We start from the raw sequence: 25,420 nt of genomic DNA, 5'->3' as shown, positions 1-25,420 counted from the left end.
TTTTATCAAAACTGACGATATTTGTCCTTTGTCACTGGCTTCTTTGATTTAGCGTCATGTTTTCATGTGTTGAAGTGTGTGTCAGTGTTTCATTTTTATGGTTGAATACCATTCTGTTTTATGGCTAGAGCACATTTTGTTTATGCATCCATTTTTTAAAAAGATGTATTTATTTATTTATTTTAGGGAGAGAGCAAGAGATTGATAGGGGAGAGGGGCAGAGGGAGAGGGAAAGAGAATCTCAGGGAAGGGAAGGGAATCTTAGAGAAAGAGAATCTTCCATCACTGAGTGATGGAACCTGACACAGGGCTTAATCCCAGGATCCTGAGATCACAACCTGAGCCAAAACCAAGAGTTGGCCGCTTAACCGACTAAGCCACTCAGGTGCCCCATTGATGGATGTTAAGGCTGTTTCTGCTTTTTGGTTGTTGTAAATAGTGCTGCTATGAACATTTGTGGACAAATTCTGTTCAAACACCTCTTTTCAATTCTTTGGGGTGTAAACCTAGGAGCAGAATTGCTGGGTCATATGGTAACTCCATGTTTAACTTTTTGAGGAACCTCCATACTATTGTCCACAGCAGCTGCTCCATTATACATTTGAAGTAAGGGATATTGTTAATCCCATTTTACACTGGTGGAAGCTGAGGCTTAAAATTTGCAGCTTGTGCAAGGCGACTTATGTGGTGATTGGCAGAGTTAGGATTCTGCTCCAAGGTTGGTGCTCTTCTTGGCTGATGAGCTCTGGAAACATAAAGCCCAGAGGCTACATTAGGTCTTTGAGCCTTTGTGGGGAAGAAGGATCATCTTTGGCTCCCTGTCCTGGGGTGATGAGTCCACAGGTGACGGATCCCCCATGCCGTAGCCCCCAGCGTGGCTCCCCAGCCTCCTCCTTTGGGTGGAGTTGCAGCAGTTAGGGTGCATGTTGGAGTCCTAAAGGGCAGGAAGGGGTGCAGAACCACAGCTTCCTCCAGAGGAGCCCATGTGAGATCACAGAAACAGACCTGGCATCCAAGGACTTGTGGCAAGACTGTGGGCACATCACGGCCTCAGCACTGCTCTGTGCGGCTGGCAGCTCTGGTGTGGGGGATGGTTGCGAAACTGCCCTGGAAACCACAAGGACTGTAGAATCCATGGGAGCTGGCCACATGCCTGGGCAGGGGACTTTGCTGGCTTCTTGCCATATAAGGAACGGAAGGAAAGAAGTTCTGCCTGGCGGGTACCTACGGGAGCTGGCCATCCCTGCTGCCCTGAGGCCCCTGGCCGAGGTTGGGGGAAGCCTTCTCTGAGCTATCATAAGGGCCAGGCAGAGGCTTTAGTTCCAATTATGGGTGAGTTTGTGACTATCTTAAGACTCCTTTTCCATGAGCCTATCCAGTTTTCTTGGAGAACTTGGAGTTTGAGGATATCCATCTTAAGAGAGCTGTTCACTAGGGAGAACTGTGGCCTTAGAGAGGGAATCAGGTGGCCCATTCTACACTTGGATGGCATTTGATGTCCCACCTCTTGAGAGAGTGACTCATGATTTGTTAGATTTGGGACTCTGAGCAGTTTGGTAGTAGCAGGAGGAGCCAGAGACAGTCTCTGTGATCCTAAGCAACATACGTTCTTCTCAGGGCATGGGACTCCAGGAGTGCCTAGATGGGGTGCTGTACTCAGCAAAGCTCCCCAAGGGCCACCTTCCTTCCATAGGAAAATAAAGTCTAACTTCCTTAATCCCAAATAAAGGATGCATGTGGTCTTCCTGGGCCTGGCTCAAGTGGCCTAGCCAAGCCTCCAGCGTGGCTGCCTGGTAGGCCTCTGTACAGGAGCTTGTGGGAGCCATTTTCCTCACCTTGGGGGGAGGGCAGAGGTGGTCATGTTTCTGCCTAGGCCCTGTCTGATCCTGCCCACCAACCAGTGGTGTAGTAGTGCTGGGCCACACTTATTCTGGGTGGCCGTGGTGGGTTCCAGGTCCTTTACTACTCTGAGCCCCACTTACTTGCACATCTGTAAGTCAAGCCCATCAGAATGCCTTCCTCCTGAGAGTGTCATCAGGGTGAACCTGTAAATACTTATCCAGAGCCCTGCCTGACTCTAGAAGACCATTAGGATTATTCTTGCCACCGTGACTTCTGCAGGGGAGAGTCGTCTTGTCCTATCTGGAGCCTACTCACCCCTACTTCTGGCAGTATACAAATGTACTGGCTGACCACTGTCACCAAATAGCACTGCTTTTCCTACACCTTAAGTGGGTAGTGGGGAGTGCGACAGAACAATAATACAGAACACAAAATGGGTGGTAAAAGTACTGTTCCATAATTTTTCATTCTGTGTGTGTGTGTGTGTGTGTGTGTACATGCCCATACACCTGTTCATCCCAGTGTGAAATATGAGGTTCTCTGTCAGCCATGGACAGATAGGTTTGAAATATATGCACTGTTGCAGGATCCTGCAGTAGACTGGGCTGGCCTTCGCCTTGAAAGGCAGTTTTTGACCTTGTGAGTATTTCTTTGCCTGAGGGAAAGCCATCATTTCTGTGGGTCTCTGTTCTCCCATCTGAATGGAGAAGTGGGCAAAAAATGGAGTATTTCCATTCTCTCCAAGTCTTGCCTTTGGTTGTATAAGCACAGCTGCCTGGAGGAAAGCAGCCCCACCCATAGTTCTAAATGGCCCCTCTTTGTACTTCACTTCTACTTTCTTGTCTCTGGCTCTTAGAAGTTTACCTCCTGAACTTCCAGGATTCAACAAGAAGTGGAGGAGGCCCGTTTTCCCTAATGTGCACCTGCTTGGCCCAGGATTGGGGGTGGAGGGTCTCCAGGTGGTAAGGCTGCTGTGGCAGGATCTTCCAAAGCAAGCCTCTGGCAGGTGTTCAGCTGCAGTGGGCAGAGCTTACCTTGGTCTTTTGGGACCAGTGGGCAGATGACTGGAGGGTTGGGTTCTCAGCAGGGTATAGCTCCATCCCTGGAGAGAGGCCCTTGTCTCCGTTCCTGTTTTGTTGCCTCATGCTTACGTGGTCTTTGGCTTTGGGATGAGTTGACATTGATGCAGCTCTACCACCTTAGCAGCTGTAGTGTAGAGGCCAGAAGAGGACCAGGAGCCCTGAGATGGCTAGAGGGCCAGCTGGTGACTTTGCTGGCTGAGGACCTAACCCATAACAGCAACATAACATAGAATTGGATGGCCATCCCTTTTTTGAAATCAAGCAAAACTAGGTGGTGCTCAGCCTCTTAGGAGACCTGGATTCCTAATCTCTAGAAGTGCAGAATGAGAGCAGGATGCTTGTCGGATGGAGCTGTCTTCTCTAATGACTGTCGTTGGAGCGAGGGGTTCCCTTTGGCTGGATTTGGATTGCAGCCTAGATCCCTGCCCTTGCTCTCCAAGCATAAGGTGTGACCTAGTCAGGAAATGGATTTTCAAGGATCTCTTCTCTCTTCTGTGCTGAGAATATTGATGGGTGTGACCTGTTCCTTGCCATGAGCTGGGGAGGGCCACACCTGGGCCTGGGGGTCTCTGGAGGCCCTTGATTGAATGCGTCTGAGCTCTGGGTGCAGGAGATGTAGTTGAGTGCAGACTAGTGGAGGAGCAAGTGGGGGTGGTGTATAGGCAGCCTCAGAGGGGCAGGGGAGTGGTTGGTGAGAGGACTTAGTAGCCAGGGCCTGGCCTTGGTACCCACCACCTAAGACAGTGAGCAGCTTCACAGCAGGTGGTGCTGGAGCCTGGTGCTTCTTTCTTCTGGCAGGGGGTCACTGATGAGACTTCAGGAGCAGCTATTTTCACGGTGCGGGCAAGTACAAACTGGGTCAGTTTTCCAGTTCTCCCTTCTTTTCTGACCGCTGTCCATGGCTCCCTTTTCCACATATGTAATAGGATTAGATTATGCCCACCACATAAGTAGTATCTAAGGAGGCAGTAATTATGAGATCCTGACACACAAGTAATAAACAAACGTTCATTTTCTTCAGCTGTAGCTTGTTATGTCTTTGCCTTTTACTGACACTTCTTTTTTTTTTTTTAAATTAATTTTTATTGGTGTTCAATTTACCAACATACAGAGAAACACCCAGTGCTCATCCCGTCAAGTGTCCGCCTCAGTGCCCGTCACCCAGTCCCCTTCACCCCCCGCCCTCCTCCCCTTCCACCACCCCTAGTTCGTTTCCCAGAGTTAGGAGTCTTTATGTTCTGTCTCCCTTCCTGATATTTCCCAACATTTCTTTTCCCTTCCTTTATATTCCCTTTCACTATTTTTTATATTCCCCAAATGAGTGAGAACATACACTGTTTGTCCTTCTCCGATTGACTTACTTCACTCAGCATAATACCCTCCAGTTCCATCCACGTTGAAGCAAATGGTGGGTATTTGCGTTTCTAATTGCTGAGTAATATTCCATTACTGACACTTCTGAAAGCTCTTTGGGAAGGAGGTAGTCGGAGGCCCAGAGAGGTTGCTGGAAGTCTTAGGGTACAGTTGGTGACTGGGGCCCATGACCGAGTTCAGCGGCAGGGCTAGCTGGGACATCACGTCGGTAGCTGATGGCTACATGTACAGCAGTCCACTACTGTGCATGAGGAGATGGTGAGCATTTTGGTGACCCTGAGCCCTGGAATGGTAGTTTGTAAACGCGAGCATGTGCCTTCAGGCAGCCCACTAGAGAGTGAATGAGAAAGAAGCGTTAGAATTGATGTTGGTGTGTTTTATTGGCCCCATTAGCTTGCCTGTGTGTGTGTTATAGCTTATAAGGTGTTGGCTCAGTGGTGCAGCTAGATAACTTATGTCCATGCATGCATGTGTCACAGGTGAGCATATGCTGGCACCTTCTGACTCCCGTGAGTCCAAGCATTGAAGCAGGGGGCGGCCAAAGGAGGAAAAGCCCCTTGTAGAAGCTCCTCTGCTGTCACCTCTCCCTTTTCCCCCTCTCAGCTTTGTGATCCTGCTCATGGCTCTGATACTCACAGCAGTCCACAGCATCAGTGTCCTTGTTTCATGTACAAGAGGATCCACTCCAGAGAATCCATGAGCCTTGTCGGTGCCAATAGGGAGCATGTGCTTCTGTGTGGGGGAGGCTGAGCCGAGAGAGCAGAGGTCACCACCCCTAGATTGTCCAAAGAGGGTTCAGATGGGGCAGTGGCATGATGCCATAGAAGACTTGGGATTAGAAATTCTGAAAAGTGGAGAAGCTGGAACTGGAACGAGGAGGTTGGGAAGCCTGGAAGGACCGTGCAGACCCTGCCCTGGGTTGAAAGGGTGCATTCTTGAGGCTATGGGAGCAGCTCGTTTGTGGGGGGCCCCTACATGCTTGTGGGCCTCCCCAGCCAGAGGACAAGTGGGCGGATCCCAGGCCACCTCCCTTGCTCATTGCTCCTGAAGAACCCTATTGCTTGGTTGCAGGGTAACCTCCCAAGCTCCCTTTCCCACCTCAGGGACTGGACTCTCCAGGAGTGCCCAGGAGAGCTATTACAAGGCTGCTTTGCTGAGGAAGAGCACTAGTCTTAGTATGCATGTGGCCCACCCTCAGGAGTGGGACTCTGGCCCCTCCTTTATTTCCCACCTGAAGTTAGAGGCTTCCCTGTGAGCTCACAGCCGGCTCTCCTGGCCTGCCACCTCCCTTCTGAGCTGAGCCCAAGGAGGATAGGCTGGGCCCAGAGACTCCAGAAGGAAAGGCATCGGGATCTTACTTCTTCCCTCTCCTCTGGACCAGAAATCAGGTAGCCTTAGCAGGTGAGCACTCTAGATAATTCAGTGCTCTTCTGGTCTGGCTTCTGTAGTTGGGCACCAGGTAATGAGGAGGGGAGGTGGCACTGCATCAAAATGCTGGTGGTTTGGCCTGGAAAGTACTAGGAAGCTCATATGCTCTCCAGCTGGAGGGGTCTGGGAGCTTCCTGCTTCCTTTCATTTGACAGGTGAAAAAGCATTTCCAGTAGTGGGGATAGTTGGTCTGAGCTTGGCACTCATGCCAGACTCAGCATCTGGACCTTCAGACTAGGCCTCTTCCCTGTGTCCTGACAATAGAGAGATTACAGCTGGACAGAGGTATGCCCTACCTGAGAGCTCTGGGAGGAAGGCACCTGACAGGCAACCCTCAGCCGGCCACCTTTGCCTTTTTCTCCCCCTACTGTGTCGTCAAGAACCCAACCGAGGAAGTGCAGAGTCCTTGGGGGACACTAAGTAAAAAAGCTGGCAGCTGCCCTGGAAGTGGGGACAGCCTCCCAACCCCATGTCCCACACCACCTGAGGTCCTGGCCTAGGCTTCATTCCCTGTGAGAGCCACCAGAAAGGGGCACAAAGATAGTGCCTTGCCTGACTCCAAGCCGGGGGCTCTTTGCCTTTGGTGTGGTGACAGCCATGGCATCTTGTTTCCCTCCTAAAGGCACCTTCCTGTTTGGGGGAAGGGTGAGAGGCCAGAGGATTCAGGGTGAACAGATCATTTAGGAGAGTCCTCTTTGCTGACCCTCACCCCAGTAGGAATTCTGTAATGCCTTTTTTGCTTGTTGTTGGTGTTCTTTCTCTAATTTCAGTGTCTAGCTATGTCAAAAAAGGGAAAAGGTGATTATTTATTGTTCCAATTCTGGCCAGGCAGCCTTGCAGCATCTCCTCATGGGCAGTCCTGGAAGGTGGCGGTGGGTCACCTGCTCTGAGCGGGCTTGGCCTACCTTTAAAGCATTTATGATATGTGTGGCTCCAGCCTGCCAGCCCCACAGCCTGCCTTCCAGGATGTGGCTTCCCTCCGGCTCCCTCTTTGCCTCTAAAAATAACCGTGCTATTTTGGAACCACCTCCTCTGGAGCTTTTTCTCACTGCTCCTCTTGGACCAGTAACCCCTGTGAGACCAGACTCTTGGCTCCCTCTGTCATCCCAGCTGTCCTACGAAGCTGTCCCCTTCCCTTTCTCTCCCTTCCTCTGGTGCCAGCTGGGATCTTGTTCTCCAGCTAGGGAGGAATGTCCAGCTGGATGTCCTCTGAGAAGAATGAGCCTCTCACCTCTCCTCCCTGGGATGGGTAGAAAGGAAGTGGGGCCATGAGGGTGGAGGCGAGGCAGAGTGCCACCCGGTGCCTCTGTTGGTATTGGGGCTTCATGCAGCTGCAAGAGGTTCAGGTACCTACTGAAGCAACAAGGGCTGGGAGGGCCTGGGAATACAGGGACAGTCCATGCTGCTTACTCTGCTCTATCTTCTTGCAGCCCACGACCCTGCCGCAGGGCACCATTAACATGAACCAGTGCACAGATGTGGTGGATGGGGAGGGCCGGACAGGCCAGAAGTTCTCCCTGTGTATTCTGACACCTGAGAAGGAGCACTTCATCCGGGCAGAGACCAAGGAAATCATCAGCGGGTGAGTCTGCCACAGGCATTTTGAGAGGAAGCACTCCCTACCTACCAGCATGTTCCTAGACCAGTTCCCTTTGGCACAAATTGGGCAATATCCCCATCATTTTCTCTCCCAGGTGTGTCCCCCCTTCTGAGTCCTCTCTGTTCACAGTGCCACTGTGTGCCTGATCACCACCCAGACACTGGCCTCACCCTCCACCTGCCTTTGTATCACCCCCATGTGCATGTACTCACCAAGGCTGTCTCCTCATGTCCCACTTACTCAGGGGCCTCCCTCTGTTGGCACTACCCCAGTTTCAGGGCTGCTTCATCTTCTTTGGCCTCTCATTGGTCTCCCCACCTACCTTCTCACCCCTCCCAGCCGTATATCACCTCACCACAAGGGTTTCAGTCCCCAGAGCATATCTTGCCTCTCTCCTGCCTAAAACCCTATTTCCTGGGAGTCAAGTCCAAGTTCCTTAGCTGGTCCTAGGGAGCCCCTTCCCAGGCCTCCAGCCCCACCCCCACTGCCCTTGTGGCCCTCAGCACTGAGCTGTTCATCTCCATACATCCCCATGCTTCCCACCAGCTCTGTGGCAGCTCCTACCCTGCCTTCAGTCTGGAATGACCCCTCTATCCTTCAGGGTGTTAGAGTCAGCCTGAGTGTCTGCTCTTTCAGGAAGCCTGCTCCCATGGGGCACTTGGCACCATCAGTTCACTCTTAGAAAAGATGCAGATTGTCTTGGTACACATCTAGCTTCCTTTAGCCAGCAGTCAGTCCTTGAGGGTGGAGGCTGTGTCTCATTCCTCATCCTCAGGGCCTACACACAGGGCCTACACACCTTATCCTCCAGTGCTGCTGGGTGCTCTGGCTTTTTTGGCTTCTCTGAGTTCCACCATTGCCCTGGTCCTACCCTGTGCAGGAGCTTAGGGGAAGCCCTGGGAGGTGGGCCCAGTTTTTCAGGTAGCTGACAGGGCAGGTGAGCAGAGCCCCATGCTTCTGAGCTCATGCACTGTGTGGCTTCCAGGAGTCCCAACTCCTTGAGCACCTCTTAGCAGCTCTGTGTGATTTGGCCACATAGTACATAGGTAATGAGCAGGCTCAGCAAGCCTGGCCAGGAGCTTGGGCACTGGATCTTGGAGAATCTCATTGGTCCTTTAAGGCTGAGAAAACTTTGAGAGAAAGTGAATCAGCAGGGGTGGTGGTGGGGTGGGGTGGTGGTGGTTAGGGGTACTAGGCTGATGATTGTAGTTCAGAGAAAAGGGAACTATAATGCGAAACCTTTTGGTTTCAACAAGTAAAAAAACTGAGCACTGGCTGAGCTTCAGGATCTCAGGCCAAGGCTGCTGTATGAGGAAGTGAGAAAGAACAATGGTCAGAAGGTCCCCAGTCTTTGCTGAGTTCAAAAGTTCAGATCCACACTGTTACGGGGGGTGGGGCTGAGGGCCAGAGCTGCACTGCAGAGAGACCAGGTGACCCTCTACTGAGGGTGCCAGCTCCCTGAGTCTTTCTCCCTTAGAGAGAGGCAAGTTTGCGTCTCTAACTCCCAGGGGCAAACAGAAGGACCACTTAGCCTCAGCCTCTCCCTGGTCTTTATTCTAGAACCATATGGTTTACAAGTATAGAGGGTTCAGGGAACCTAGGTGACTCAGTCAGAGAAGCATATGACTCTTGATTTCAGGGATGTGGGTCCAAGCCCCACTTTAGATGTAGAGATTACAAAAAACAAAAAGTGTAGAGGGCTTTTACAGAGCCCTCATTCTACTGTTAGGAGACTGAGCTCTGGAAATTTGAAGACCCTGACCAAGGGGACCCTCAAGGCATGAGTGACAGCACAGAACTTGCACTTCCTGGCTCATACTTACTGCTGCAGCCCTGTCTGGCAGAAACCCCTGGACCGAGGTTCCACTGCCCAGCAGGATTCTTTGGGGGAGAGTTAGCCCTCCCCTTGGGAGCTAGGTCCCATCTAGCTGGGATTCTGACTAGCACGTGGGATGGGAAGGGCTGTCCCAAGGTCCCCAGGATAGGCTGAGGCATGTGTGAGCTGGGGGATCACCAGGTCAGTGATGTAGTGATATGCCATATGGCATGAGGAGACTGGTGTCTGACAGTGCCTCTGGCATGTGGCCTAAATCCTACTATCAGGCACTTGCCACAGCCCAGGGGACCTCTTGACTGCCCTTCCCATGCAGCTTGAGTAGACAAGGTCAGTGATGGACCAGGATACCAAATGTGTTTCTCTGGGCCACTTCCTGAGGGCAGGAAGTTTGTACAGTGGCTCAGTGGCATACTCAGAGCCAGGATGAATCACTCATTGCTTCCCCTTGTCCTCATCCTGGTCTGGGCCTAGCTCATCTCTGCCCAGCAGGCAGGGTTCACACCATGGCAGCCTGTCTCTGGGCCCCCACAGTGCCTCCAGTGGCCCCCAACAGCAGCTTCCTTGTCTTTGCCACTTGCTAGTCCACTTGGCCTCCTTTAGGGAGTCAGCTGGGCAGTGTGCCCTGGATATAGACTTCTGCCTGTGTCTCCTCTGCCTTTCTCCTTTGTGCATGGACCCCTCCTTTAGCATCCTCACCACCTGGCATAACTCCTTTGCTAGGAAATCTCATCTATGAGCATTTAGACCCTAAGATGGGTTTGAGCACCCAGCTCCCTCATGAGGTGCAGACTTTATCTGGGCTGACTTAGAGCAGGAATAGTTGGGAACAGTCCATCCAGCCTTTCCCAAGGATCTCTGATGAAAGCAGCGTGGAAACATCTCTCCCAGAGCTGGATGGAGAGAGTTGCAGTCCTCTTTCCCAGCTCTCGTGCCAGGGAGGGGCCTTCAGGATGTGTGGGGCACAGCTTAGTGCAGCTCTTTTAGAGGAGGTAGAGTGTAAGCAGGAGTTGGGCTGGGGGGCTTTCCAGCTTGGCTGGGCCCAAGCTTTCTCCTTTCCCTGTGCCCCGGACTCTCAATTCTGCTCCCCGCCATCTCATCCTGCTCTTGCTGTCAGAGTTGGGAACCCACTGTACCATGTCCCAGTCAGAGCTTGCCAAACTCTGTTCAATCAGCAGCGCTACAGCAGCAGATTTCCCTCGAGGCCTGTCCTGCACTCACTTCCACCGCTGATCCTGTGTCCACCTTCACCCCTCACCTCTCTTCCCTGGGTGTACTTTACATGGTAGCACATCTGAATGACGTTGCACACTTTCTGCTGGACTTCCATGAGAACTCTGAGTGCAGGGGACACATTCCATCATCTGTTCCAGGCCAGCCCCAGCCTGCCCCTGCCTGTGCTCAGCCCCCAAGTCTGTAGCCTTCTTCAGGTTGGCCCAGGAGCTTGCCGAGCTATGTTCAGTCAGCAGCGCTATAGCAGCACATTTCCCTCGAGGCCCTGTCCTGCAGGCTCCCCGATTTGCCTACTTGTTCGCCTTGCCAGTAAATAGCAACTGGGCCATTGTGCACCTGCCTGTCACACTGCTGTGCTCCTGGGGCTCTGGAGGACGAGGTGACTTTGTCAGACAGTCTCTCTTCTCCTAAGGAAAGCTCTAAGAGGGGTCTTCTGCAGTCTCTGCTTGCTGCAGTGCCCCAGAGAAATGTTAGCCCCTGGGGCAGGTTGGAAAGCAGGCTTTTTTTAACCTCACGAGTGTGTGAGTTCCTCATATTGCATGACTGAAACCCTGAGAGAGTCTACTCATCTGCTGGCCTTGCAGATACAGTCATGCCTCTCCTCTTGCTTTGGGGGCCAGCCCACAGAGGAGTGACCCATAGGACCTGTGCCTCAGGTCTCTCTCATAGGTGCAGGCAGGTGTTCACTCTCTCAGCAAATAGGGAAGGACCTGCTCTCAGCTGAGCTGGGCTCTCCCTAGATGGTATGATTCCCCATACCCAAGCCTGCTTCTTCCCCAGCTGCCAGCCACACAACTGGCATACCCTCCTGAGGCTGTCCAAGAAGGTCACAGACTATGCCCAACCTCCCTCCACCCCAAATTAAAGAAACACCTCTGAGTGCTGGAGACATGAGCCCTTCTTCCTGGCCCAGGCTTGAATGCTGGTGGTTGCCACAGCCTACTATCAGGATGCTGGCAATGCGGTCTCTGCCTCACATTGCGACTCAGCCGCTGCCACTAGGCCTAGGGTGGCAGCAGGCCCAGCACAGACCCTCACATTCTAGGAGGAAGGGGACCGGAGTCTCCTGTTATACCTTCCCCTCTAGAGAGCATACCTTTCACCACCAGGCCCTTCCTGTCTTCTTCTCCTCCTGTCCAGTTTCATCCAACCCTCCCAGATAAAGCTCAAGTGAGGCAAGCCATGGACATGTCATGGCCTAATCTACCCCCTGCTTTCAGAGATGAGACTGAAGCCTAGAGGGGCTGGGAGCCACCTAGGGTCATGGTTAGAGGGTAGCAGAGCCAGATCTGTATCAGGCCTCCTGCCCTCAGGCTCAGCTCTTCCCACACCCCTCTGCTACCTTCTCTGCTCCTGGTCCAGAGTGGACCTTCCAACATGTCAGCCTTGGAGTAGGTCCCTGGGCAGCTCTGTGGGCCTTCCCCAGAGCCCTCAGGGTACAGGTGGGGCCCAGAGGCGAGTGAATGGGTCTGGGTGGTCAGCTACTCAGCCCCTGGGAGTGACCCATCACAGAGAACTTTGGTAGCACAACTCCTGGTTTCCTGTGTCCATAGCCCTAAATGACACCCAGTAGCAGCCCATCTGTGCTAGCCAAATCTACCATGGGAGGATAGTTTTAAAGCCATGTGTAAGCCCCGGAGATAGGGTCATTATGGTCATTATGTGATGTGTGCTGCACTCTGAGGCCTGTGGTCAGGCCTGCCATTCCACCAGGCTCTTCATGCCAGGGACAGCCACAGGGCCCTCACTACCTGCATAATAGTCACTGTGGGATCAGCATCTAGGCCTGGTCCCAACACAGCCTATGCTTGTCCTAGATTGCACTGCTACCACTCCCCCAGTGGTGGCAGGCTTAAATCTGGGTCATGTTCTGCCCTGCTCACTGCCCAGACGACTGGCCACTGGTTGTGCACCCCTAAGCAAGAAACATTGGACTTGATGCCTAGACCACCCAGCAAGGTTCCTAGTTCCTGAGGCCTGGGGTCTGAGCCAGTACTCCCTCTCTTTTCTCCTCAGGTGGCTAGAGATGCTCATGGTCTATCCCAGAACCAATAAGCAGAACCAAAAGAAGAAGCGGAAGGTGGAGCCTCCCACACCACAGGTAGGCAAAGGGGTGTCCCATCAATGGAGCTGGATGAAGTGAGAGCTTCCCAGGAGGTTAGAAGGTTTCAGGACCCAACCTAAAATTAGGGGTGAGGGAAAGGATCCAGATGGGGCTGAGGTGGTCGTGAGTCCTGCATATTCTCTTCTTTCCCCCAGCAGTCTATGGGCTATAATCTGTGTGCTCCTGTCTGGGTGTACTTTACATGGTAAAGTACAGGCAACAGGCAGTATCCTCCTCAGGACAGGGCTACTTTACTCGTGTCTCCAGGGCCATCCTGGGATGTTGCCAGGGAGCGAGCCAGTGCTGAGCAGCAGTATTATAGCGTGTATCTCTTTCTTAGCTGTACTGCCAGCTGCTAGGGAGCAAAGGGCGTGCTTGGAGGGGCTGCTTGCTGCACATGTATATCCTCGTGAACCACAGTTCAGAAAAGTATTCCACTCAGCTCTACTTTACAGACAGGGATGATCCTGCAGATGGCAGGCCGAAGGGGGGACAGGCAGGGAGAGTCCACAAGTGTCCTGGCCGAGTGAGGAGCTCCCCAGGGAGGACCCTGTTTCTGCTCTGGACTTTGACCATAAATGGAAAAAACTAATAAGACCTTGACTTTTGTGTCCTTGCCCTAGCTCCCATTTGATGCAGGGGAGGTAGCTTGAATAGGTCCCACCAGTCTAATCCATCCCCAGAGGCCACTCTCGTTCTCATCTGCAGGGACACAGGGCACCCAGGAGTGCTCTGCACCTCTCTGCTGTGCTTCTCATGTTCCTGGAGCCCTGGTGGAGCGAATTAACCTTTCCGAGCCTCAGTAAACTGCTTCACAGAATGGGCCTTTTGAGATCTAGTTACAGGATTATTGTGGGCTTGGAAAGAAGCACTCAGCCCATCATGGGTGCTCAGTTAATGCTCCTCCTCTCTGCTCCAAACTTAAGGGTTACTGAGTGCTTTACCTGGCCTGATAGAGAGCCTCACAGCAACCCCAGGAGTGAGCAGGATAAGGATCGGGGTCCCCTGGGCATCTTGCATGGCCCAGAGTCTGGCAGGGAGCCAGCCCATGATGGAATCTGACTACCCTCTGGGGTTCAGCAGTTCTTACTGGCTGCTCTCTGCTTCCCTGAGTGGTAGAGGTTGGCCCAGGCAGGACTGGGAGGTCTGTGCTGGCCTGGGTACTGGGCCTGCTCCCCACTGATGGTCATTGTTTGCCCTCTGTTCACCCTCCCCAAGGAGTCTCAGGCCAGCATCTCCTGGAAGGTAATATTCCTGGCAAGAATTCAGCAAAATGCAATCAGAGACCTTCCTGGAGGCTGAAAGTGGGGCTTCCTGCTTGAGAACAGCAGATACACACACAAATCCCTCAAAGCTGCCTGGTTTGAGAGAAGAATCCCAGGCAGAATAACAGCATTTAGGGTAGCTCTGCGTTTCTATAGTGATCCTTGGAAGCGGTGCTTGAGCCGAACTCCTGCCTCCAAATAAGGCAACTACATGTGCAGTAGACACATTCAGCCCAGACCTTTTGTCCCTTCTCCCTGCTTGTCCCCTCCCTCCAGATACTGCTGGCTGTGGCTGAGCTTTGCTTTTTTAGTTGGTAGCAGAAGCCTTATGATCACAGGGTGGGGAGATCAGCCACTTCTCTGAGGGTCTCTCAGAGCCTGGGTGCCCCTGCCTTGCCTGTTCTGCTCATCCCCCTTCTGAGCCTGGCAGAAGCCAGCCTGACAGGACTCTTCCTTCTGATCCTTGCTCCCTAGAACATCACATTTGATTCCACAGGCTTCTGGTGGCAGTGAATGTTCATGTGAGGCCCATCTCCCCATGACCCAGTCTCAGGAGATGATGTGAGGTCTTTCCAGAGAGGGAGTTGGAGACCTCTGGGCAGGCCTCCCCTCTGCAGCTGGATGCTTGAAAGTGTTTTGGATGTTCCAAATGGAGCGGGGATGGAAGCCTAAAGCCTTAGGGGCCCCCATAGAGGTAGGAACCTAGCCCCCCCCCCCCATATATGGCCTCCTCTTTCTGTGCCCTAAGGGAGTTTCCCATAAAACCACTGGGGGTCAGGAGGTATTGCTCTGCTGTGCCCTGTCCTCCTCGAACTCAGGCAGAAGAGTCCATGGGATCCTACTTAAAGAAGATGTCTCAAGCAGTTGGGAGTAGGGGCCATGTAGAGTACACTCATTGAGTGGTTTTCTGAGAACATCAGAGAGAGACCCAAGCCAGGCCCTGAGGGGCATGAGGATCAGGCTACAGGGGGAGCAGATAGCCTCTCAGCTAGGAGCAGAGGTCCCAGCAGAGCCTGAGGCAGGAAGGAAACAGGCTGACCCTGGCCAGAGCCTCTGCAACCTGAGAGGTGTGGGTTCCAGGAGGTACTTCTTATTTGGCCCCTGTTCACTCCAAGAGAAAAGACTTCTCCTGATACTGAGATGCCTAGAGAGGAGTGATAATCCACTCTGGGTATGACTAGGATAGGAAAGATAGTGGTCTTTCCCCTCTTGCCCCAAATCCCAGATCTGAGACTATGAGGCCAGGGGCCACCTGTCTCCCTTGCCAGCTGTGGGTTGGGAGACTTGGTTCATTAAGTGGAGCTCTGGAATGCTGGTTCCTCCCATATCCCCAATCCCCCAGGCTATTGGCCCCTGCTTCTGGGCCTTTCTTCAGAGACCTGAAAAACAACAGACCTCTCAGTGTGAGCAGAGGTGCGTCAGGAAGAATGTCCCTTCTGGTCCCGTACACTGCTTCTTCTCAGGCCCACACATGTGTTGTGCATGGCTACCTCTTCTGGAGTATCTTGTTTTCTACTTGGGTGCCTACTGCTACACCCGCTCCAGGTCACATCCCTTCTTGTTGAGCCCCAGCTCAGTTTCTGTGCCTGGGAAGTGGAAAGAAAGGCTTCCTAGGAGACCCCCTCTAGAGAGTGTGCCTGCTTAGCTAGTATGCAAGGGCTACAGAAGGCGGCTGGCCTGAGCCTCCCTTCCTGCCCTGTGTCCTCATTCCTCCCTGCTTTGAAAACCCTTTCTGAGCAGCCAGATAAACCACACAGACCTCATTACAGCATCGAAGCATTGAGAACCCTGAGCAGTGCAGGTATCTCGACCATGCAGGGACTAGCACATAGGAAACCTGGCACTTCTACCTCCTTCCTCTTCCACAGGCACCTGTGGAAGGCCACATAGCATTTAGGGTAGCTCTGCGTTTCTATAGCGATCCTTGGAAGCGGTGCTTGAGCTGAGCTCCTGCCTCCAAATAAGGCAACTACATGTGCAGTAGACACATAGAAGCCCAGACCTTTTGTCCCTTCTCCCTGCCTGTCCCCTCCCTCCAGATACTGCTGGCCGTGGCTGAGCTTCCACAGGCCTATGTTTTGAACCCCAGTGCCCTCTCTACCACAGCAGTGACAGTGTAAGGAGCAGAGGCAGTGCCACATAGCCCTGACCTGGCCTATGCCAAGTCTCAAGACACTTTGGAAAAGAGAAACAACTTTACCCAGAGATCAGGCTTCCCTGTATCACCCACCCACCAACCCACCCCCTCTCCTGGAGCCAACGTGGCTGTGTTCCTGCTGCCAGACTGTCCCTCTGTCTCCACTCACTAGGATAAGGGTTGGCATAGAGGTGGTAGAAGGCAGAGCCTCCGAAGGAGAGAAAGAGAAGAAAGAGAACTGCCAATGGACCTTGGCTGCCGTTTTCAGGGCCCTCATCCTCTGGGAGGAGTTCTCCAGAAGTGGGGAGCACGGGGAGGGATCTGCAGATGCAGATAGCCCCGCACAGGTTGGACAGCCTGGGGCCAGAAGGTAGGTCTGTAGCCATGTGGTGCCAAGAAATGCATTTGTTTCCCAAGCTCCCTGTCATGGCCCCTTGGATCTCAGGCCTAGAATTTCCTCTACTTCTTGGGGATCCCTGCCAGCCATTGCCCTCACTGTTGGAGTCACCCAAGCACCAGAGAGGGCTATGCATATGCTGTAGGCAGATCACACAGAGCTTGGGCCTGAGACCTCTGAAGTCAAGGACACTTTCCTCAAAAGTAAAGCTGCCTGCTTCTTCTGCTTTGGCCCTTTCTGGCAACTTCTACCTATCCTTGGTGCAGCCCATCTTCCACCGAGGGGACAGATTCACTGAGGCCCCACCCAGAGCATGTCATTCCACCCAGTTCTGTGGGAGGAATCCCAGTTTGGCCCTGAGCCCCCCAAAGCATGCCTAGCTTCTTGCTTCTGGCCTTTGAACTGAAGACCCAGTTGTCAGGGCCCATGGCAAGGGGGAGCTAGAGTGACTTGCTTGGGGGAAACGTCGCTGGGACGTGGAGTGAGGGCAGTATGCTGGCTAGGGGGACAGGTAGCCCTGGGGCCGTCTCTCCTTAGGTCATTAGAGCCTGGTTCTGTTGGAGCCCTCATGAAACTGTCAGAAACCATTGCCATTTTATTCCAAGAAGTCCACTTCTTGCAAGGTGGACAAAGCTGTAGGAAATCTCCAGCCTGGGAGTCAGGTCTGTTGGCAGCTCTGACCAAATAGGCAGTCAGGTGTGTCCTGGGTTTGTGAGAAGAGCCTTCCTGTCTTTAATCCTGTGCTTACAAAGCTAAGCAAAGCTTTGGACTTGGTTAAAATGCCTGTCTTCTCCCATTGGGATACCTGGCACTTTGGCTTCTCTGTAGATCCTTTAGGATGCCAGTCCCAAAGCAGCTCACTCCACCCCCTGCCACTCCTGAGGGTACCTGGTAGTGGAAAAGGCTCGAAGGCTCACTCTGGCCCTCACTGTCTATGCAAGCGTGAGTGCAACATCCTCTCGGCCTGGGCAGCCTCCCCTGTGAGGTGTTGTTGGGGAGGACAGGATGGTGTGGTGATGAACCAGAGCTCAGCACATACTTCCATGTCAGTGGCTGTCAGAGAACCTGCTGGTTAGTGCTGGGTCTGTGTGCATGCATGTGGGGACACATAACCTGTTTCATATATGATCCTTGCCAAGGACCCCAATTCAGAATTGTGTTAAGGTTTCTAAAAATGAGGTTTGGCCACTAGGATGGGAGTGGAAGGTAGGCATTTGTGTTTGGGAAGACAGCTGAGACGTGTCTCACTTTTGAGAAAGTCCAAAGCCATCTTCTTGACAGTGCCCTCTGTAGCTGGCACCCAGGATCCTGGGCCAAGCAGGGGGTTTGGGCCCAGGGTGTGAGCTAGTGCTGTGGGGCAGCTGGGGATCCCACCCTGCCCTATCTGGGCTCCAGGTTTGAGGTGTTAAGATTCTCTGCATGCTCTGGAAATGGACTCCTGCGTGAATGCTTCTCCTGTAGGGCAGCACTGGCTCTGACCTGGGCTCCCAGCTCCCCTCTAGTTTGTGTGGGAGGGCACAAGTGTAGATTGGATATTTGGGTTGTGTTCGATGACTCTTTTCCTTCACATTGTGTCCCAGGTGTCTGATTTTAGCTTTCAAGGACCAACATGGGAAGGCTGGGGAGGCCAAGGGTGGGTCTTGGCACAATGCTATGTGAGCACATGCTTTGCATTTACCCAGTGGGCCATCTCAATGGTGTATTCTTTCCTGACTTGTTTCCTAATTACCTACAAGTCTAGGAATGACAAACTGAGCCAGCACTTGTCCTCTCACCTTTAATGCCTGCTCCCCTGCTCTGGTCCTGTGGTTTTGTGGGAAGGGAGAACTTGCATGTGTTTGCTCTCCGAGCTCCAGGCAGAAAGCCTTCAGGTTTTGCTCCATGTATTTGCCTAACCTGGCCTGAGGCCGGTGGGACCAGGCACTGTGGGCATGCTGCCTGGGACTCTAGAAGAGAAAAGGCCACAGGGCCATCCAGATGGAGCTTTCATCTTGACCAGGATGTCTCTGCTCTGAGCCTCCCCTTCTGAAGATTCTGGGCCACTGACATAGAGTTGCTCTTGGTGTCTCCCGTAGCCAGGCACCTAGGCAGCCAGGACCTGTGTACCAGCCCAGGCTGTGTGCTCCTGTGGCAGCCCAGACACCACTCTCTCCCCCAGGAACCAGGGCCGGCCAAGATGGCTGTCACCAGCAGCAGCAGCAGCAGCAGCATTCCCAGTGCTGAGAAAGTCCCCACCACCAAGTCTACACTTTGGCAGGAAGAAATGAGGGCCAAGGACCAGCCCGATGGGGGCAGCCTAAATCCAGCTCAGAGTCCCAGCCAGAGCCAGCCTCCTGCTGCCAGCACCCTGAGGGAGCCTGGGCTGGAGAGCAAGGATGGTAAGTGGGAGCTGGGCTGGCTCTCGTGCCTGCCTGTCTTGGTGCTCAGCCTCACAGTGCTGGAACAGGCCTCCATCCCGATACAGCTGATGCCTGATAACCCAGTCCTGAGCCTCAGGCTCCTTCACCTTCTGCATCCTTCAGCCTTTGACAGGGCCTGGCCTGGGTGGGCCTGGGATTCTTGGCTTTGCCCCTCTAGCTCTGACGTCCCATCTCTAAAGGAAGAAGCAGCGCCTCTTCTGTCAGCCCCAGATGGGTGTTGTGAGAATCAGAATGCTATAGAATGAGGTCTGTGTACCAGCAGGTCTCTGGTTCCTACCACCGTGGCCTGTACTGTGTTTATGGGCTAGTTAACCCTGGAAGCTCAACGTGTTCTGAGAGCAGCAGTGGTTAGTGCAGCTTAGGCCTTCCCCTTGCTGTCCACTCCTGCCCAGTTCCTGGGCGAGGTGGAGAAGAGAGTGCTCAGGGGGCTTTGCTGTGCTCTCTCCACTTACCACTTTGGAATTGCCTGAGCAGAAACAGGGCAGCAGTCTCTGCCTCCCTGGTCTGGGCCCTGGAGGGCTCTGCATGACATAGGCTGGCTTCTCCCATTTGCATTTTGTCTAGCTCATTGAAAATGAGAGGACAGTTGGGAATGACCCAGTTCATTCAGGCCAAAATGCATTTTGCACCAGCTAGGGGTGAAGCTACATCAGGGTAGTCCGCATCCACTCCTCTCATTCCCACAGAAGTCCCCTGACTCTTCCCTCCCCAAATGCCCTAACAGGCTGAACTGCCAGTTAGCCCTTGAATCCCTCCTTGGTATTTGCTTACGAGGGGTTGTCTGTGGGACATCTCTCCTGGGCAGGGGAACCTGCTCTTCCAAACAAGCCCCCAGACTAGAAGCTCAGGGACCCCCAACAGTGTAGCAGACACAGCCAGGTTAGAGAGAGATGGATGAGGCACATGGGTGGGAAGGACATTTCACTGCTGTCCTGTGAAGCTGCCCTGGGGCAAGCCATGTGTGCCTTTAGAGTTGGGAGGTAGAGAGTTGGCCCCCGTTTGGGTCCACGTGGGCTCTTTCAGAAGTCCCCAGAAACCAGAGATGGCAAGAGACTGAGTATGTTTCCTGCCTCCCCCTTCTCTCTTCCAGAGGAGAGCACCACAAGCAGCGACCGCATGGACTGTGGCCGCAAAGTCCGGGTTGAGAGCGGCTACTTCTCCCTAGAGAAGACCAAGCAGGACTTGAAGGCCGAGGAGCAACAGCTGCCCCCGCCGCTCTCCCCTCCCAGCCCCAGCACCCCCAACAACAGGTATAGTGGCCCTGGACCGCCCTCCCAGGAGCTTGGTCATCCCCTTGCTTCCCCAGGTTCTCGACCCCCCGGCCGAATGGTGTGCAGCAGCTCCCTTGGCTCTCTGGATTCGGCCAGCCAGCCCCCCACCCGCATGGACTCCGGCAGCGCTGGGGGGCGGGGAGCAGAGAGACCGGGGCGCACCTTTGCCTTTAAAGCCAGCAGGCAGTATGCCGCCCTGGCCGACGTCCCTAAGGCCGTCAGGATCAGCCACCGAGAAGCCTTCCAGGTGGAGAAAAGGCGGCTGGAGCGTAGGACTCGGGCCCGGAGCCCTGGCAGGGAAGAGGTGGCCCGTCTGTTTGGCAACGAGAGGAGGTAAGGAGGGGATTAGAGGGCCACATGTGCACAGACACACTCCCCCGCCTTTCCACAGTCTCGTGTACACTCGTATTCTCTAGTAGACGTGCACACATGCTCATACTCCTTTGTGTTTTTTTTTAATATGGTTTTTATACTCATTTTCTCATACACACTTTAACATACACATTTCCTCTTCTCACCTCATAGGTGCACACATACACACATGCGTGCACACACATGTTCCCTAAGCCTTCCTTGGGGGAGCACACTTGTTCTCCCTTTCTGTTCAGAGTGTGTGGGGAAGCTTTGCCTTTTGACCCTGGACTCTGGTCATGGAACTCTGAGTCCCCGGTAGCCAGAAATGCAGGATCTCTGGGCCAGAGACCGAGGCCAGGGGCCAGCTGCTTCCTGTGAGTGCCTCCCGGCGATAATACCTTAAGGGCCCCGGGCATGTTTTCAGCCACCTGGCCTTGTGGAGCTGGAGCTTTTCCTTCCTGGCCCCCTTCTGTTCTCTGAGATGGTCTTGGAGGCAGGAAGAGCCTGGAGATGCAGGTGGAAGTTCCCCTTGTCCTTCTAGTCTGAGGCACGGGTGAAGGGGATGTAAGGCAGTGGGGTGGGCAGCACACATTCCTCCCTTGAGTGCTCCCACAGGGAAGCCAAGGCAACCTATGAAGTGACTGGGCGTCCCAGAGTATCTCTGTATCCAGGCTTGGCTGAAATGTGAAATGGGAGGCGGGGGCCATGGGCAGAACCACAGCTTCCTGGAAAGATGGTATTTATAGATGGGACGTAGGAAGGGACTGGGACAGAGGCATGGAACTTCATTGTGGCCTGAAGAGAAGAGGGCTCTGTCCTTCCTTTCTCCTGCGCCCCTGGCCCTGTGCTTCCTGGAGAGCTGGGGAAATAGCTGGGCTCTATCCCTGAGGCACTGACCTAGACCAGAGTGCTGGAGTGCCCCCTTCTGATAGGAGCTTCTATCCCGGAGTCTGTACGTGGAGCCTTTGCCGTCACCCAGGTCCTCGGCTGAATTGCCAGAGGTCCATGAACCCCTCTAAATGATTAGAGGCCATATGTACATTTTTCTGGGAAAAGAAAATCCAAAATTTTCATTAAGTTCCCAAAGAAGTTCACTTGCTGGAAAAAAGGTTCAGACCTAAATTCCTGAAGTTCTCAGACTGTCCTCTCCACCCTGCGGAAGCCTAAGTAAAGCTCTGACCTGTGGCATGCTGTGAGGACAGCAAGGTGGTGACAGGCTAACCCCCTCAAGGAGCTAGCCGCCAGGAGGGTGCTTTTCTCCTCTGTTCCTTTCCTTAATACACACCTACTGTCCCAAAGCGCCAGGTGGAAAGGACCTGTACACTTGTGAGTCCACCTCCAGAATAAGGAGGAGATGCCCAGAGTTGTTGGTCTTAAAAAGAAAAGAAAACAGATGTTCCTAATTCCTAGGCAGAGGGAGGGGAAAGCTGACCTGTTGCCTGAGGGGTAACTTAGCTGTCTCCTTGTTTGTTAGTAACCCTGAGAGGTCCTGTGTTACCATCCCAGCATGCAGATGCAGAATTGGGACCTCAGAAGCAGGGAGACTCCTAGTGGGAACAGCCTGGTACAGCAGAACCAGGACGCACTTCCCCACTGGGCCTTTAACTGGGAAGACCCTACTCCTATGATGTGACCCAGGATGGGGCCAAGGCTATCCTTTAAGCAATTAAGTAATTATCTGAGTGACTGTGGGCCAGAGCAGGGGAGGTTTCACACTGGCCAGCGAACAGGCTGTGGGTCCTGGAGGTTCCTGAGAGGGCAACCATGCCCTGATTTAGCGGCAAACCAAAGAATTAACATTCAACACACCTGCTTGGCTTTGAACTTGTTCTTGTCTAGTAGCCTGGGGTAGATGGCATCTCTGGGGCTTTACTATCTGCATGCTCCTTGCCACCATGGAGACGGGTTTTCACCTGGTACTGGCACCCCTGGAGCCCACCAGCTCTGCATCCTAACACTGTAATGTCACTTTCTTACCCTAATGACTGCTGGCTAGCTGCTTTGCAAGACCTGTACTCTGGTCCCAAGTAGCCCACCCTGTACTTGATTGGATTTCTGCATCCTGGTTGACTAGACCATACTGCAGGATTTCTGCCACAATTCTCCAGAGTGGCAGCTGAGCCCAGCCTGCCCAGGAGCTGGGCTGGGGGGATAGAGGGGGTTGGTTTCCTGACAAGCAACAGCCCTGAAGTAAGCCTTTATGGGCTGACCAGCTCTGCTCTTCACATTTGCTCTAGAACTTTTCAGATGTTTCTTGGATGGTGAGTCACTCCTGAACCAACCTGGGGAAGCCATGGTCTTTGCTGAATTCTTGGTGACTGACACCAGGACCAGCCGTGTACAGTCCTGCACATCCCCCCGCCCCGGCTGGGAACCTGGAGAGGTCAGGCGGAGCACAGGTGCAGGCGCTTCCTTTCTGTGCCATCATCCAGCCCAGGGAGACATTTGCTGCCATACTGGCAGTACATCACGGGAGCCAGGATATAAACTGCTCGTTCACTCTGCAAAAGAAGCCCTGGCTGACCTCACCAGAAACCCTCTCTTTGTAGACAGGCTGCATTAAGTGTCACTTGCCTTTCCTCATCTGACTTTTCTCTTTGCAGCCCTGGTAGGCCTGCAGCATGCGAGTTGGATGTGACTCGGAGGGGTGCTTTCTAGATCCAAGGATCAGTTGGAGGGGCTCTCATTCTGCAAGTTATGGTACCTCTGTCTGTGCGTGGGCCTGGAACCTTACCCAAACCCCTCTAGGATGGTGTCATTCATATGACCAGGCTGAGCCCTTCCAAGAGCTTCCTGTGGTTCCCAGGAACTCCTACTGCTGCCTGAGCTTCCTGCACTCACAACACATACCCTCTGCCGCTGCCTCCCTCGGCCTCTGCTGCCTGCACTGTTGGTTCTGGCAGGTTGGCCTGGGAACACGTTCTGTTGCTGGAGAAGATTATGCAGAAGCTTAGGGCACCAGAGCTCCTGCTTTGTGCATAAGCACAGAGAGGAGCAGAGGGCCCAGGTGCCCCTAGAATTCTACACCTTGGTCTTCAGACTTCTTTGATGAAGAAACCTAAGAGACCCATTTTGACTGGTAACCCTTCCTGAGTAAAAACTGGTCTCTTGGCAGGGTCTCAGGATTTCAACCCATTTCCTCTTTTTCCTTAGAGAGAGATTAGTCTTCAGTTAGATTTTAATCTTTTGGGCTCAGAGGTACTTCACTTGCTTCCCCTTGACTCTCAGCCACTAGTCCAGAATGCAAGTAAAACCCTTCCTGTTAGGTGATCGTGGGGCATTTGCCTGGGCGTCCCTGGGAGGACAGGTCTCTGGTTCGGTGACATATTAATGTTGAAAAAACAAAATTCAACTGAGTGAATTTTTTTTTTTTTTAAGTTTTTTTTTTTTTTTTTTAATTTTTATTTATTTATGATAGTCACAGAGAGATAGAGAGAGGCAGAGATAAAGGCAGAGGGAGAAGCAGGCTCCATGCACCGGGAGCCCGACGTGGGATTCGATCCCAGGTCTCCAGGATCGCGCCCTGGGCCAAAGGCAGGCGCCAAACCGCTGCGCCACCCAGGGATCCCAACTGAGTGAATTTTAAAGATCTTATGATCATATGACTTATGATCTACAATTCATGAATTGGGCAGCATCCAGTCTATCAAACAGAAAGTGTTATACAAAATAGAGGACTTTTAGAGGCAGGGGAGAGCAGAACAAGGAAGTTAGTAACAGCAAAGAATGCATTGTTTTGGGCAAGGTCACCTTCCTTTGAGGGACAGCAGAGGTCTATCGGGTAGATTACCCCACTGGTATGGACTAGGTAATTCCAAATTGAGTAGCTTAAGATTCCACTCCTGGGAGAGGTTGAAAATGTAAGTTAGGTATTAACCACCATTTGGTGACTTGGGTTTAGCACAGTTGACTCTATTCTGGGCCTTTTGCCCTTTTTTTGATTATTAAATTTTTTTGAAGCAATGCTCCCCCCTTTTTCGTTTATTTACCCATTTATTTAAGTAATATCTACCCCCAAAGTGGGGCTCAAAACTCACGACCCCAATGTCAAGAATGAGTCGCACACTCCTCTGACTGAGCCAGCCAGGCACCCCATCTCCCTGCCCCCCTTTTGGTTAGACTCTCAGCTTAACTGAGTGGTGTGATCAAAATTTAAGACCTTAGCACCACTCCCAACTACTGCTCAAATTCTTGCAGTTTTTGCTGTTCCTGTGGTATTCACAGGCCTTTTTTTTTTTTTTTTTTTTGCCGAATCTCTGTGGTGCTCACAGGTCACAACTTCAGCTTTACATTGTTTTAAGTCAGGTATTCTCTTCATTCCTTTTATGATGTTCCAGACCCAAGGAGGCCATTTGCTTTGTGGTTAGTGGCTGCAAACATGCATTTAAAGGTTTTGAGAGAATATAGTGCATGAGGGAGACTCCTATGGTTATTTTAAGCAGGATCATTCCCAATGTCTGCAGTGCATTTTGGATCCATGGTCCCCAAGACCCAAACCAATCAAAATCAAATAACTCAAAGACCTCCATTGAAGGAGTCACTTTTTTAATTGAAGTGGTTTTTTCAGGTATTTTTATGTCACTGATTTTTAACTTTCCCAGAAGTATTAATCTAGGTGCCGTAAGTAGCATTGACTACAGCACATACATTTCCTTGTTTAGCTGCAAGATAATCAGGGGATATCCTATTATCAAGAACAATGTTGACCTTGCCAAGATGGAGGCTGCTGGTGAGGTCTTTTTATAATTAGGAGCAGATCGGATTTAGATAGTCACAGGAACGTGGGAATACAAATGTACTACGATTTCCTTAGGTATTTGTGTCCAATTGGGCTAGTATAGTTATAATCATAGAAAGGTGAAAACTAGTTCTTAGGTGTTCTAAGTGTAAAAGTCAGTCAGCCTGTGTAAGTGACTCCTCAGTTCAGGGCATTAATTGGGAATAGAAGAGAAATTGGTCATGGGGAGGGGATATCTCTAGTATCATGGACAGATAAAGAGCTCTTTTTATAAGTCCAGCAATCTAAAAGATTGTCCCACCCCCTACCTTCCCTTACTAATGGCCTGAGAGAGATGGATG

The 25,420-nt window shown here is 52.5% G+C and overlaps 1 protein-coding gene across 8 annotated transcripts in view; it reads left to right on the top strand.

The window, feature by feature from the left end:
• LOC121499604 (myosin phosphatase Rho interacting protein) overlaps positions 1–25,420 on the top strand; it is a 147,227-nt gene that overhangs the window by 77,025 nt on the left and 44,782 nt on the right. For 4 of the 8 annotated variants that reach the window (XM_041770428.1, XM_041770425.1, XM_041770426.1 and 1 more), the window contains exons 4-8: positions 7,157–7,308; positions 12,410–12,494; positions 18,455–18,674; positions 19,807–19,966; positions 20,168–20,320. In XM_041770428.1, the coding sequence (XP_041626362.1) occupies positions 7,157–7,308; positions 12,410–12,494; positions 18,455–18,674; positions 19,807–19,966; positions 20,168–20,320 (770 nt within the window). Of the gene's footprint in view, positions 1–7,156; positions 7,309–12,409; positions 12,495–18,454; positions 18,675–19,806; positions 20,321–25,420 lie in introns of all 8 variants that reach the window. The other 4 variants (XM_041770430.1, XM_041770431.1, XM_041770429.1 and 1 more) reach the window with 2 other exon arrangements.

Source organism: Vulpes lagopus, chromosome 10, assembly GCF_018345385.1.
Source record: "Vulpes lagopus strain Blue_001 chromosome 10, ASM1834538v1, whole genome shotgun sequence".
Lineage (NCBI taxonomy): Eukaryota > Metazoa > Chordata > Mammalia > Carnivora > Canidae > Vulpes > Vulpes lagopus.
The sequence above is the reverse complement of the archived record's forward strand: the minus strand, read 5'-3'. Positions and strand labels throughout refer to the sequence as shown.